Source organism: Neolamprologus brichardi, chromosome 20, assembly GCF_056152115.1.
Source record: "Neolamprologus brichardi isolate AB-2024 chromosome 20, ASM5615211v1, whole genome shotgun sequence".
Lineage (NCBI taxonomy): Eukaryota > Metazoa > Chordata > Actinopteri > Cichliformes > Cichlidae > Neolamprologus > Neolamprologus brichardi.
This window is the reverse complement of record NC_142123.1, coordinates 26,379,346-26,393,643: the sequence shown is the minus strand read 5'-3', so window position 1 is coordinate 26,393,643 and position 14,298 is coordinate 26,379,346. Positions and strand designations below refer to the sequence as shown.

The window sequence follows — 14,298 nt, the reverse complement described above, 5'->3', positions numbered from 1 at the left end:
AGATTTTTTTTTCTTTTTAAAAAAACAAATGCCAGAAAAACATGGACTGCTGTAATAAATAACTGTTTATTTTAGTGATTTACAAAAATAATGTATCAACTGTTACAAAGTCAATCATGGCATTAGGGTGAGTTGAGAAGGACTGCATGATTTTTTTGATTTTATTTTTTTGCTTTAAGCAAAGATCTGGTCAAACCTGGAGTCTATTTCTGAGCATCCAATAAGCTAAAGAGGACAATGTCAGGAAGGTGACAGAAAAAGGTTGAACGACAGATGGTGATGGATGGAGATCAGGTTAATTTTTTTTTTTTTTTGCCACTTCCAGGGGTGAGCATATGCTGTATTGCCAGGCCACACAACAGCACAGTCTGCAGGCTCTGGGGAAAAGAGCAAAATGGAGGGAAGGGGAGGTGCGCTCAGTCCTGTCTGCCCCGAGGACCCCCATGTTTACGACGGCAGGACCCAAGCAATGTCTCCAAAGCCATCTTCACAAATGCCTGGAAGTTATTGCTTCTCTCCCTTCGGCTGTCCTGCGAGGGGATAAAACACAGACAGATAACTTCACTGGGGACATAGCACTTCATTTCACCCCTGTGTGCCACATGTAGGGGATTTCATATACTGCTCCAAACTGTCAAAATCAAGTCTGCACAAAATAAATGTCTTCTAATTATTATTAATATTTTCTTTAAATAATATAATTAATATAAATGCTTACCTCCTTGCTTCTTGTTATCATCTCCTTTCTGATCACCTTTCTTCGGCTGCTCTTTAGGACTCTGAGGTTGCTGTGAAATTAAAGTAAAACGAATAAACTCAAGCAGCACAAAATGCAGATTGAGACAAGAGTTAGAATAATAATGACGTTCCTACCTTGGTAGTTGACTTCTTGTCCGACTTATTACCTGAAAATGGCACAAATATTCAGATTAGTTTTAAACATTTGGCAGCAAGGCCAACTTTTCTGTAGCTTTTGCTGATTTTATTGGACATGGAGCTCTGGTATGCAGATAAATTAAAAAATTTTTTTGTATTATTAGGGGTTTTTTTGTTGCATGCTACTAACCTTTTGTTCCTGGCATTTTGGCTGTCCTCCAGAGTCGATGGTGTTTTTTTTTTGAGAATGCAGTGCTTAATGTGGTGTTCAGCTCGGTCATTTATGGCCCGTGCTTGTGAATGGCTCTGTCACTGGGGCCCCTTCGAGAAAGAGCACCATGAACAAGCAAAGAGCCCCGTCAGCTTAGCAGCACGCCCTACAGCTCTGCAGGTCTTTGCTGAGCCAGGCGAAACCTCGGAGCTGACCTTGTAATACTGCCATTGTGAACCCACTGGAACCATGTGTTCACCTATTGTGCATGGCAAGAAAGTATTTTCATCATATTACAGGCAAAGTGATCATGTTTTTGTTTTTTTTATTGTTGTTATTTTTCAGCTAAGTCATGGATCACACTTCCTCCCACATTGATAGAAGGTAACACTTTGTCCTTAGAAATTTAAATGTTTCTGCTACATATTGTTACACTGAATTGGCCTCCAACCTTGTCAGCACTTTAGGAGTGGATGGTTTTGGCAGGGATCATTAAGTTATACTCAGATTTGCAATGCTTTGCATTTTCTCTGTGGACTAGTAAAATATTGCTGATATTAATCAATTGATTATTTTGCTTCTCAGCGGGTCAAAGAGATCACCATAATGCAACCAAACCATGCACAGTTTTTTCCTATAAGTAAACAAATATAAAGCCCTAATATTTTATTGATTTCTGAATAAAAAACCCTATAGCCGTGTACTTAATGAGTTAATGGACTGTTAGATATTTTGCACCTCAGTCGATCCATGGTCGGTTAATTATTTTGAATGTAACGTTACATGTAAACGCTGTGAATCATCATCAGGATTCAGCAGCTCCACATCAGTGACTGGGCTGGTTACAGTGTGTCACGTGATTTGACAGAAAAGGCAGCGATGGAGAAAAGCTAAGGAAGGTGAGCGATTTCTAGCCGTATTTTGCTGAGTTTCTTTGCTCTGTGATCACCATTCATGTCTTATACGCTGTATTAAATTGTTAGCTCCTAGACTGTGTGTCTAAGCTGAAAACTGAACGAGAAAGTGTTTTTTATGAGCGGTAGTCGCATATGATGTTGTGGCTAACTTGCTAAATGACAGGCTAGCGCTAGTTTAGCTCGTCTGCTTACATTGTTTCGAGAAAATAAAAGCGGAAACCGTTCAGCAGATTATGTCGGTTCTCCTTACGGATTGTTTTCTAGTGTCAAACTCGCATTGCATAACATTTCAGTAACACACCCATTCATTTGCCATTAGAATTTGAATCATTGCTACCTTTGACGCTGAGGATGTGATGGTGGGGGTAATATTTCAGTTTTATCAGTGCATCATTAATACTAGCTTGTCTTTTTTCGACCTCATACAGTTGGTACATGCTATTTTTTTCCGTTAAAGTTGCTAATAATGTGAATTTTGTGTTGTGTCTTGTGACAGGTATCTGCCCTGGCAGTGGCTTCCTCTTTACCCAGAGTGCTTGTGGAATGGCAGCAGTTTGGCAGCAGGTGTTGGCAGTGGACGCAAGGTGAGACTCAGTCAGGCAGCTGGCTTTAATAGTCCAAACTGATGACGAACCCATTCAGATGTGTAATTGTATATGGATCATTTGTGAGTTATTGCCTGTGCTGTGTCATTTCTTTCCCCTTTTCCAGGTACAATGCTTACCGCACGCCTACCTTCCCACAGTTCCGAACTCAGTACATCCGCCGACGCAGCCAGCTGCTCAGAGAGAACGCCAAGTGTGGCTTTGAGCCAGGGCTGCGCAGGCAGTACCTGAAGCTGCGCAGTCAGCTGCTGGCCCTGCGCTACGGGCCCCTGTCTGAGCAGAGCAGCTTCAGGGCCAGCAGTGTGCGCAGCTCCCGCACCACACTGGACCGAATGGAGGTCAGACCCAAAGAAATAGAAAGGGCAGGAAAAGTAGAACAGGCGGGAGAGTAGGCGGGTGTGGTTGCACTAATTTGGGGGAAAAAGATTTTAAAATAACTTAAAGCTGGAAAGGAAATTTAGGATATAAGAGCCATCTGGAAGGCTTAATGTGAGTTTTGATCAGTGAGCAACATAGCCAAGCAACACTTTGGTTGCCCGTTCATATTAAACTGAGCAGCTTGGTTGAAATTGCTGGCATTGCCATGTAAGTGGGCAGTATCAGTAACTTGAAAATGCATGGTAATTTCAACAAGTTTTCAACATTTCTTGGTTGTTTTTGTTTCATGATTGTTTGAGGTCTTGAGTTCTTGCACTCACTCCTTTGAGGTTCTTTCTCTCTCTGCGGCCCCTTCTGCTCTCTGTCAGGACTTTGAGGAGGACCCCCGTGCCCAAGGGGCTCGTGGTCATCGCCGGTCTGTCAGCAGAGGCTCGTACCAGCTACAGGCCCAGATGAACAGAGCCGTCTACGATGAGAGGTACCCAGAAGAGTGCACTCAGAGACCAGCTCGCATCCAGCATTTTGTCTCATTGCTTTAAGCAATTAAATTCATTTTTGATTTACTTCTGCTATGAGTAGATGCGTTAGTTTAGATTTACTGGCCGTAATTCTAGTTATGTGGCACTGAGTAATGACTGGATCTCTTATATTGAGTGGTCAGCTGTAGGCAAGGGTTGTGAGGTGTGTTTTATTGATTATGTGCTTACGTGGCAGTTTTTATTTGTGACCACAGGCCTCCGGGCAGTTTGGTGCCCACCTCAGTGGCAGAGGCCAGTCGTGCCATGGCAGGAGACACAACATTGAGTGAAAATTATGCTTTTGCTGGCATGCACCACATATTTGATCAACATGTCGACTCTGCTGGTAAGTAAATGGTTTTGAATTCATTATAATCAATGTGTATACACTGAAAATCTCCATGTATTCCACGCTTCTGTCCTCTCATTGTTCTTTAAGTTCCACGTTTGCAGTTTGCCAATGATGACAAGCACCTCCTTGCTTGCTGCTCACTGGACGGCACTCTGTCCATTATGACACTCTCACCACCTCCTCCCAGTGTGAAGGTGACCCTAAAAGGTCATGGAGGTCCAGTTACAGACTTTGCCTGGTCTCTGAGCAATGACATCATTGTGTCGACATCCCTGGACGGGACACTCCGTATTTGGAATACAGAGGATGGCCGGTGCATCCGAGAGGTCAGAGACCCAGAATCCAGCGAGTTGCTCTGCTGCACCTTCCAACCCATGAATAACAACCTTACTGTGGTGAGTCCCATATTACATGTGATATAAAAAGATAATACCACATAACAAAGAAAGTAGAACTGAAATAAAAGTTACTTTTGAAAATCACCTTGAATGAAAGACTAAAATGTGAAAGATGACTAAATAACCGAGGCTAATTGAGTACAGTGAACTCATTATCGTGTTCAAGAAGCCAGTTTGAGAGGATTTGAGTTTTTTAACATGGCGTGTTATCATCAGCTATCAGAAGACAGGTACACTGTTCATAAATGGATAGACATGGCCATCTACAATACTCAGGCTGTGGTGTTTAAACGAAGCTTAACCCTTTAGGACCTACCATAGAACCAAGTCCGCCAGAGCTTATCTTTATATTTTTACATACTGTAGTGCCATTTTTGGGAGCATTTCAAGTTGCTATACATCTATACAACTGTTATAGCCCAAATTTTAATAATATCTATGCATTAAGTCCATAGTAACTACATAAATTGCAAATAAGTGCAATAAACTACAAAAAAAATTGAAAATAGTTTTTTTTTACACATATTTCTAGTTAGAGAAATTTCTAGTTTCTAGTTATATACTGCAGGAAAAATGAAAAAATAAATATTATAATGCACATTTGCAAAAAAACCAGCATGTGCATTAAAATAAACTATTTCCAGCAGTGCAATTTGAGTTCTAAGCATCCCAGAAACGATACAGAAAAGCATGAAGTCAAACATAAAAAACACCAGTGTAGGCTTATAAGGCCCTGAAGGTAAAAAACGAAATTTTCGCAAAATTGATGCCACTTCCGGTTTCGGGCAGGTATTGGCGGATGTGCAATAGCTCGCGCTGACGTCTATTCCCACGTAGGAAGTGGTATGAACAGCTGATCGGATCAGCAAAGCCTGTTTCTGGAATATTATATTGTTGTTGCTGCAAGTGCTTTTTATGCAGTCTTTGCAAAGCTATATGTGGAAGGAAACCTAGGACAAACTGATGGCATAAGTTGTGAGTACAACTCCTCCGGTTTCAAATGCAAAAAGAATTATTGCGCTAGCTTACGTGGTTCCAATTCTACAGGGATTTAAAAATAGTTACGCAAAATGGAGCATGCCTGCTCCGATTGGTTTTAAAGGGTTAATTGGTGCTAAGTGGATCCAGTGTAGTGCTTCCATAGTTTAGCCTTTCTGATGCTTGGTTTGAACTTTAGCAGGTTGTCTTGACCAAGTCTGTATGCCTAAATACATTGAACTGATGCCATGTGATTTGTCTTAGTAAACAGTTGAAAAGGTGTACCTAATAAAGTGGTTGCTGAGCATATATCCTTGGTTGCAGAGGATATAATTTGTGTATTTTATTTTGCATTATTGTGCTTTAATATGTATTGTTTGAAAGGATTAAAGGGATTAGTGCTTTGCTGAAAATATTACAATAAATGATGTCTTTCTTTGAAATTCCTAAAAGATCTTAAAGCAAGGTAGATGAATGACAGTCGATAATGTGTGAGTGTGTAGACTGGATGAATATTCTCTTATTGGGTGATAAATATAACATTTAAAATTGAAATTCAAAATTTCAGGGGCTCGGACTTTAGTTGCAGGCTTCACATTGAATGTGTGTGCTAGTTTTTAGTTGTTAAGACGAGACACTAGTTAAACCTGAACAATAACTGTGTAGTCCGTCACCAGATATCTGCTTACACCTTTACTGTTTTCCACATGCTTAAAGTCTGAAAGAAATTACCTTTCTGAGTAACCTCAAGGGACATTTACAGCTTTTATTTCCTAAACTTCATAGCACGCTCTGAAATTAATTCATTGTCACATTTATTCCAGATGTTTCCCCTTTTGTGAGTGAAGTATAAATTAAGCCTTTCATGCTGAGGCAATAACCTCCAAAGAGAAGCCTTTTATCCCAGTCTCAATAACTAAATGAATACTTCCACTGTGTAGACATTGATTAAAATTTTAGAATAAAATGTCAGCCTTTGTGAAGTGGTAAATGTGACGGATAATTTGGATTTCACTTAGCGGTTTGATGACAAATACTTTAACGGATGTACAGAATGTAAGCTGAAAGACGTGTTGTCACAGCAGTGTCCATTTACGCCTCATTAAATATAACATGAGAAAGATAAATTTGGGTTTTGCAGGTTAAATTACAACAGAAAGAAATGGTGCACACTGTCAGTTTCTCAGTGTAGCGCTGTGGAATTATTAAAGGTCTTCATTCCCAGATCTGTGTTCCAGGTGGGGAACAGCAAGCACCACCTGCAGGTGGTGAACATCTCCACTGGGAAGAAGGTGAAGGGGGGCTCCAGTAAGCTGACAGGCCGCGTGCTGTCTCTCTCCTTTGATGCTCCAGGGAAGATCCTTTGGGCTGGTGATGACAGGGGAAGCATCTTCTCTTTCCTCTTTGACATGGCCACAGGTACACCTACCACATTTACATTTGGAAAAGGGCCACATTAGAAATTATAATGAGTTTTTCTCTGAAGAGTATGTCTGCTCTGGAGGGTCAGCAGCTGATCTGTTTCTGTCGGTCTTTGCTGGTTTTGTTCCTCCCGACCCAACCACAGGGAAGCTTACTAAAGCCAAGCGTCTGGTGGTGAGTGAAGGCAGCTCTATCTGCAGCATATCCGCTCGTTCCTGGATTAGCCGAGAGGCCAGAGACCCCTCGCTGCTGGTTAACGCCTGTGTCAATAAGCTGCTGTTGTACAGGTCAGTCTGCAAGAGCAAGTCACTGTTAATTAATAAGCAGCTTTGTTTCCACTGTGCAGATTTTAAAGCTGTAACATGTTTACTCGTGATATCTGTTTGTAATTATGCTGTTACGCTGAATTTGACCAGTTATGACACCTTCACATTGGCAGGGTGGTAGACAATGAGGGAACACTACAGCTGAAGAGAAGCTTCCCCATCCAGCATGGATCCCAGCTCGTTCATAGCATCTTCTGCCCCCTCATGTCTTTCAGACAGGGTGCCTGTGTGGGTAAGAAGTCTCCCAGTGTTCCTGCTGTAATATTTGAATACAAAATTAGACCATCGTTTATATCCTGCTGCAGGCAATTCAGTGTAAAACACTGACCAAAATAGCATACCACTGCCTCTGGAGTAAAAAAAAAAAGACAAATTTTGAGAGATAGTACTTGTAAATTGCTAACATGAGACCAGCAGGGTTAGAGTGAACCTGTTATGCTTTTATTTATTTTCTTAATTTTCCTTAATTTTAGATTTATGGAAGTTTATAGCAAAAATGAGCCGAGTTTAAAATATGCATGTCCAACCTCTGAAATCCAGAAGCTCAGGCTATTTCATGTCTTAAAATATATACTTTCACACATTTATTTAGAAGGTCCTTGCCAGCATTTAAGAGTTCAGTAGAATTTACCCATAAAATATGTGACAACATGAAAGAACTATCTGTGTTTTTGCTGTTTTTCCCGTTTTCAAGAAAAGCATGCAAAACACAGATAGTTCTGTAAATAAATGAAAATGAGTTCCAGTGCTAATCCACCAGGGAAGTTGGTATGTCAAGTCATTTGAGATTAGAATCAAAGGTATAATCAGTATTCAAGGATTATTCCAATATTTCCCTTGTGATGATCAACTAATATTTCTGCTCATCCTTACTCAGGCTTCATACTGCTCTAAATGCTTGGTTTAGTCAGGAGAAGAGCTCAAATGGCCTCAGAAAGTGGATGAACTGAGATTATTTTAAACTGTGACTCATCTAAAGCTACTCTGGTCACGTAAAGTCCAAGGACAGAAATATGGAGCCTGTGTGTGGATCCCCTTTTACAAACTATAACGCTGCTCAACCTCAAAGTCTGTCCTTGCTAGATTTAATGGTTTATTTTCTATCTATCAATCATTTTTAAGACTTGTGTTTTTATTATTAGGTTTGTGTCTCCAGGCAAACTACTGTTAGTTAACCTAATGATTCTTATTGGCCTGTTATTCTTATTATTTGTTGTTGTATATAGAAAAAGAAGATGGAAAGTATAAAGAGACTCTTAAAGATATAAAAGAAATGTTTGAATAAGTTCAGTTAAAATCAGTTGCGTTTATATAGCACCAAATCAGAGAACAGAGAAAACATCAACCATCAGATAATTCCCTTTGAGCAAGCGCTTGGTGACAGTGGGAAGGAAAAACTCCCTTTTAACAGGAAGGAACCTCCAGCAGAACAAGGCTCAGGGAGTATAATTTTATTTTCAGGTGGTCATGCAACATCTGTCTGTTTAAATCTGTCAGCAAGTCATCAACATTTATGAATAAGCTCAACCTTCATTAAGCGCTCTCCTTCGTGTATAGCCTGTGTTACTTTCTCTTCATGCTGGAAGCGGAAAATAAACAAGCTGTGTGTCTCCGTCCTCTTGTCAGGCGCAGTGTGTGACCACCTGTGCATTTCTGATTTCGCCCAGTATGCATTAGAGTGTGCAGATAATGCTGTGTTGATTCTAGTTTCTGCTGGAAAGAGAAAAAAAATATATAATATACATCCTGTTGTTGTCACAGTAATTAGTGTGCACCTTGCCTAGAGACAATCCCAAATTAAATCTTCTCAAGCTGTCCTTGTAATGTCTCCACGCCATTTCTTTTTGTGTTTCTCCCTCTGCTGCAGTGACTGGCAGCGAGGATGGCTGCGTCTACTTCTTCGATGTCGAGCGCAACACCAAGGCGATAGTAAACAAGCTGCAGGGTCATGGGGGTCCAGTGTTGGATGTCAGCTTCAACTGCGACGAGAGTTTACTTGCATCTGCTGATTCCACTGGCATGGTCATCATCTGGAGGCGTGAGCAAAAGTGACTGATCCACTACTGAAAAAAAAACCATGTTAAAAATTTAAAAAAGCTTCCATCCACTGCATATAAAAAGCCTGCTGCTCCTTAACCGTCCAATAACAAGTCTGTAGATTTTCACTGGAATGTAACAGGCTGCGTCAAATGTTTAATGTAATGATACTCAAGTGCAATCAGAACGCCATGCTGTGTAGGTGGTAGGGATGTCTTAGAAATTCATGGTGTGGGAGGTGGGCTGTGTGTGTCAGTGCTCCTACAGCTGCAGCTGAGAAATGGCTTTTTCTTTTTTTTTTTTCTTTGGTTTGTAAAGAACGAACGAGCACTAATACCATGCATGTGTCATGGCTGACCTCAAGTTGTGTGGATACGACCTACTTCATGTGAAGAGAACACATAATTTTCCAAAAAAAACAAAACAAAAAACACTTTATATCACACTGACAGTCCCTCTGGCATAGATCTAGTTCACTATTTATGTAACTGTTATTCAATCAGTGTAATCAAGTGTAGTAAAATGGCCTTATTTGCTTTCAGTTGCTGTTTTGCATTTGAGACCATGTGCATGAAACTGAAATCCGGATCAGGCAGTAGGCATATCAAATCATCACAAAAAAGATTAAAGGGTGTTTTTAAGTATGTGTTTGTACTTTACCTGTATGTGTGTGTGCGTGTATACTCGGGTCAAGCTGGTTGCTGATTCATTTAATTTATTTCACAAATCCACAATAAACTATTGTAAATGTCAGTTGCCTTTGCTGCCTTTTTCATGACATACATGGATCTCGGTATAATTGGAAACGGAAATGCGCATACCAGAGGTGCTCAGAGTAGTAAAGTGGTCAAACCTACAGTGTAGGAGAATATTAGTCATAGTGTGGGTCTTCAAGATCTACACTGGAACAGTCATTTCTGGTGTTCAGAGATGGTTTATTGTATATGGAGAGGGGTAAATTCTTCTCTGGGTATAAAGGCCATCCTACCAACATGGCCCTAAAGACTAAAACATAACATAGTTCATCAATCTGGTGGCAAAATGCACTGGATAGATTGCTATTCAGTAAAAAGGACTATTGTTACAGTCCCTGATAATGCATGCGGACTGTAACATCTAGTCCTTTTTACTGAATAGCAATCTATCCAGTGATCTTGACTTTTCTGATCTTGGTTGATTTTGCATTCTGCCTTAATGCTGAGTGAAATCGATCCCAGCAGGTGGCTGTCCCTCCCTGAGGGACGGCTGGTTCTGCCAGAAGTTTCTTCCTGTTAAAAGGGATTTTTTTTCCCTTCTCACTGTCGCCGAGTGCTTGCTCCAACGGTGTTCTTTTCATTGTTGGGGTTTTCTGTTTTCTTTGTATTATTGTGGGGACTGTACTTTACAATATAAAGTGCCTTGAGGCGACTGGTGTTGTGATTTGACACAATTAAAACTGGTTATTGAATTGAAATATCTCAAAAATCTCTATACCTTAAATATTTTGTATCACTTGTGGATGACTTTCACTTTGGTGATTACCCTTTCTTTTGCTAATCTAATAAGAAATCTAATCAGATTCTTGATAACCATGGTTCCATATTCATAAGCCAATCCATTACATACACCTGGTCAAGTAATTGTTAATGCAAATCTCTAACCAGCCAATCACAGAGCAGTAACACAGTAGATTTAGGCACTTAGACACAGTCAAGATGACATGCTGAAGTTCAAAACGTGTAACAGAATGGGGAAGAAAGATGATTCAAGCGACTTTGGACATGATGTGGTTTTTTGTCCCAGATGGGTTGGTCTGGGTATTTCAGAAACTGCTGATCTGCTGGGATTATCCCACACACCCATCTTTTATAGACAATAGTGTGAGAAAGAGAAAATATCCAGTGAATGGCAGTTCTCTGGGTGAAAAAACCTGCTTTGAGTTGATAAAGGCAACAGTAACTCAAATAACAACACGTTACAACTGAGGTATGTAGAAGAGCACTGCTGAACACACACTACTTCTAACCTTGAAGTAGATGGCCTAGATAGCAGAAGACCACACTGGGTGGCACTCCTGTCGGCTCAGAACGGGAAACTGAGGCTACAATTTGCATAGCATTAACAAAATTGAGTAACAGAAGATTGCTAAAACATTGCCTGGTCTGATGAATCTCAATTGCTGTTGCAACAAGGGTGAGAACTGGGTGTAAACGGCATGAAAACATGGATCCACCCTGCCTTGTGTCAGTGGTTCAGGCTGCTGCAGGTGGTGGTCTGGTGTGGGGAATATTTTCTTGGCACACTTTGGGTCTCTTAGCAACAACTGAGCATTGTTTAAACAACACAGCGTGACAACACTGAGTTTTGCTGCTGTACTCATCTTCTGACGACTGCTAGCATAAAGCGCCATGTCACGAAGCTCAAACTGTCATAAACTGGTTTCACAGTCACCAGATCTCAATCCAATAGAGGACATCTGCTATGTAGTGAAACAGGAGATTCACACCATGGATGCACAGCTGACAAATCTACAGTAACAGTGTGATGCTATCACGTCAACGTGGACCAAAATCTCTGAGGAAAGCTTCCAGCACCTCGTTGAATCTGTGCTACAAAGAATTAAAGCAGTTCTATAAGCAAGCAAGTGGCCAGTGAGTGTATCTTGTTCCAGTTTGGCATCAAATTAAACACTAGAACTGCTGTCACTTTTTAATCTGATCACCATGTTAGCATGTTGACATTAGCAGTGAATTTGAAGCACTGCTGAGTACTGTTATGAGGGAAGTTCCTTTATGTAAGTCGTCACAAATTGCTCACATTATCAATATAGTGCTTTTGTCGATACTTCCTCTTTCTTTCTGATCCTTTAACTGATGTTATTCTTCTGAGCATCCTGTGAAACATTTATCACACTGATTTGTATCCCAAATACCTTTTTTTTTTTTTTTAGTAACTCACTCACATGACGGCTATATTTGGTGTGGGACATAATTATTTGATCCCCTGATGAATTTGTAAATTTGCTCACTTACAAAGAAATGAACTCTAGTTTTCATGGTAGCTTGATTTTGATTTTGATTTTGATTTTTGGGGGGAGTCACAAGAAATCAACCAAAAATCCTCATTACGGAAAAAGTTATAAACTGAATTTTTGGTTGATGTTCTGTTTCACTCCATTAAAATGAAACAACCATAAAATTAGAGTCTGTTCATTTCTTTGTAAGTGAGCAAACTTACAAATTCAACACGAGATTAAATAATAATTTCCCCCTCTTTAGATGTACACCATGAAGACTCATAATATTTAAGCTCCACTGAAAACAGTGTTTAGTGGAGTTAACTCGTCCTCTCTGAGGAAGTGTAGCAACACTTACAGGCCTTTGTTGGTTGTGTGAGGTCAGAGGACTGGCTAGAATAGCCTCACTGACCATGGTGGTGTCATGCTTGTGGCTAGTTTAACTAAACATAATTTACTTTTATTTTAATTTAGATAATGTTTCTAACATTTAAATGGGTGAAAATATTATAGAATTTGCAGTAAAAAGAACTATTAGAAAAAAATAATATTAAAATGACTGCACACCCCTGCATTGGAAATCACTGCGCTCACAAATTGTGACTGCAGTTTGCATTGCAGTCTCTACACAGTGCAGAGAAAAAAAAGAAATTACCAAGTGAAAAAGAGATTGAATTAAAGTAATTGAAAAGCACGGCGTTCGAAGGAACCTGTCGTTTCAGAATTTCCAGCACAGCACTTTCACACTCGATTACATTCTTCTCAAGGTTGGTAAGGAGTTTGCGACATGCAAGTTTGGATACACTGCAAGGAAGGACGCCGGCTTTGTTTGAAGCAGCCATGATAGGTGCTGATCAAAAACAAACAAACAAAAAAAAGAATTGTCTATGAGGTCAAGACAAAACTTCACCCGCTTGACCACATGTTTTCTGATAGGACCGTGCAACAAGGCCTATGCAGCACTCTGCATCCTCAGAACGTACAGCGGGCGGGGGTGCGCTTTCACAAATGAGTAATACCGCCTATGTTGTTGTGAATCTTGGAGAGAAGTGGGAAGAAAACTAAAAATAAGCGCTTAGATGAATCTTCAGCATCAGTTCTGGGGAGACAGAGAGGCACAGTTGGATGCAACCTGTTAAACCTGGACTATTTAGAGGGCGTTCACACAATTGATGCTGCTCACTATAGAAACATCCTTTTCATCAGCTTGAGCACAGCAATTAAGACAAAGGAAATTATCTCTCATTCAAATTTAAAATATAGGCTAATTGTTTATCAAGACATTACATAACCACACAGTGACTGGATTTCAATCATGTCCTAATTACAACAATGAAGTATTTTTCTTCCAAGCCATCCATTTTCTTTTAACGTGTCAAAAGCACTGCTGTTGCATAAGGCTTGCTGTACATGTGGAATCTGTATGAGCTGGGGTTTTTTACACTACATTAATGTTTCTTATCCTGCAGAGAAGTTAACCATAAAGTATATCCAAACTTATTTTCTATGATTGTATGTCTACTATTCGTTTAAGATCCTGATACTACTACTATGTAGAGCTATTGATCCAAATATCTTAGCATGAGCACTAATTCTGCCTATTTTAAAATATAAAATGTGTTTTCATGGTCTTTTGAGGGATTAGATACCCCTTAAAACCCTTTCTGCAGTTTGCACAAAAGACTCAACAGCTGCCACTTGAAAACGGTAGGTGAAAGAAAAAGCTACTTTTAATTTACATAATTTATACAGTGGCCGTTTTTTTCAGTTTTCTGCTGTATTAATTGTTATCTTTTAGAGTACACCATACAATCTAACCAATACAGAAATACTAATGATTATGAAATTACTGCAACCCATCATCTCCAGAGGTTACTCCTGTGCATGACCATTAGTATATTTATGCTTTATTTGTCAGATTTTTTTGCTGTTTTGTCTTAAGAAGTGAAACATTTTTAACATTTGAAAAAAGAAAATAACACAGTATTCCACTTTCAAATGGATCCATTTCGTTCATTCAGTTGAGTACACTTTGAACCTTAAAGATTAGCTTCGTCTGGTATAAACAACAGTTTATTGTGACCTTATGAACATCCTAGAGTTGCATAATGTGACCTTTGGTTTTATTGCAGGAATGTTTCATTATATTCAAAAAGGCCAGTTAGGTTTTTCCTTATTTTCTGTATGTATGCACTGTTACAATAGAAGACGCTCATATTAGCGTTAAGGATAGGGGTGGCATATTTGCAAGTAATGTCTGTGATCCAAAAGCTCAGGCTTCAACT

The 14,298-nt window shown here is 39.8% G+C and overlaps 1 protein-coding gene and 1 long non-coding RNA gene across 2 annotated transcripts; one reads left to right on the top strand and one right to left on the bottom strand.

Moving 5' to 3' along the window:
* Positions 1 to 47: 47 nt before the first annotated feature.
* LOC102795279 (uncharacterized) lies at positions 48 to 1,181 on the bottom strand. The gene is made up of 4 exons (XR_437029.3): positions 1,067 to 1,181; positions 874 to 905; positions 719 to 788; positions 48 to 530 (listed from the first exon to the last, which is right to left on the bottom strand). It is a non-coding gene; the product is annotated as an uncharacterized LOC102795279 (long non-coding RNA).
* Positions 1,182 to 1,903: 722 nt separating this feature from the next.
* On the top strand, positions 1,904 to 9,771 carry wdr13 (WD repeat domain 13). The gene is made up of 10 exons (XM_006794151.2): positions 1,904 to 1,986; positions 2,501 to 2,588; positions 2,716 to 2,947; positions 3,356 to 3,465; positions 3,721 to 3,851; positions 3,945 to 4,252; positions 6,472 to 6,652; positions 6,801 to 6,942; positions 7,095 to 7,213; positions 8,849 to 9,771. The coding sequence occupies exons 2-10, from the start codon at positions 2,548 to 2,550 to the stop codon at positions 9,031 to 9,033; spliced, it is 1,449 nt and encodes a 482-aa protein (XP_006794214.1). The 5' UTR covers positions 1,904 to 1,986; positions 2,501 to 2,547; the 3' UTR covers positions 9,034 to 9,771.
* Positions 9,772 to 14,298: the final 4,527 nt, after the last annotated feature.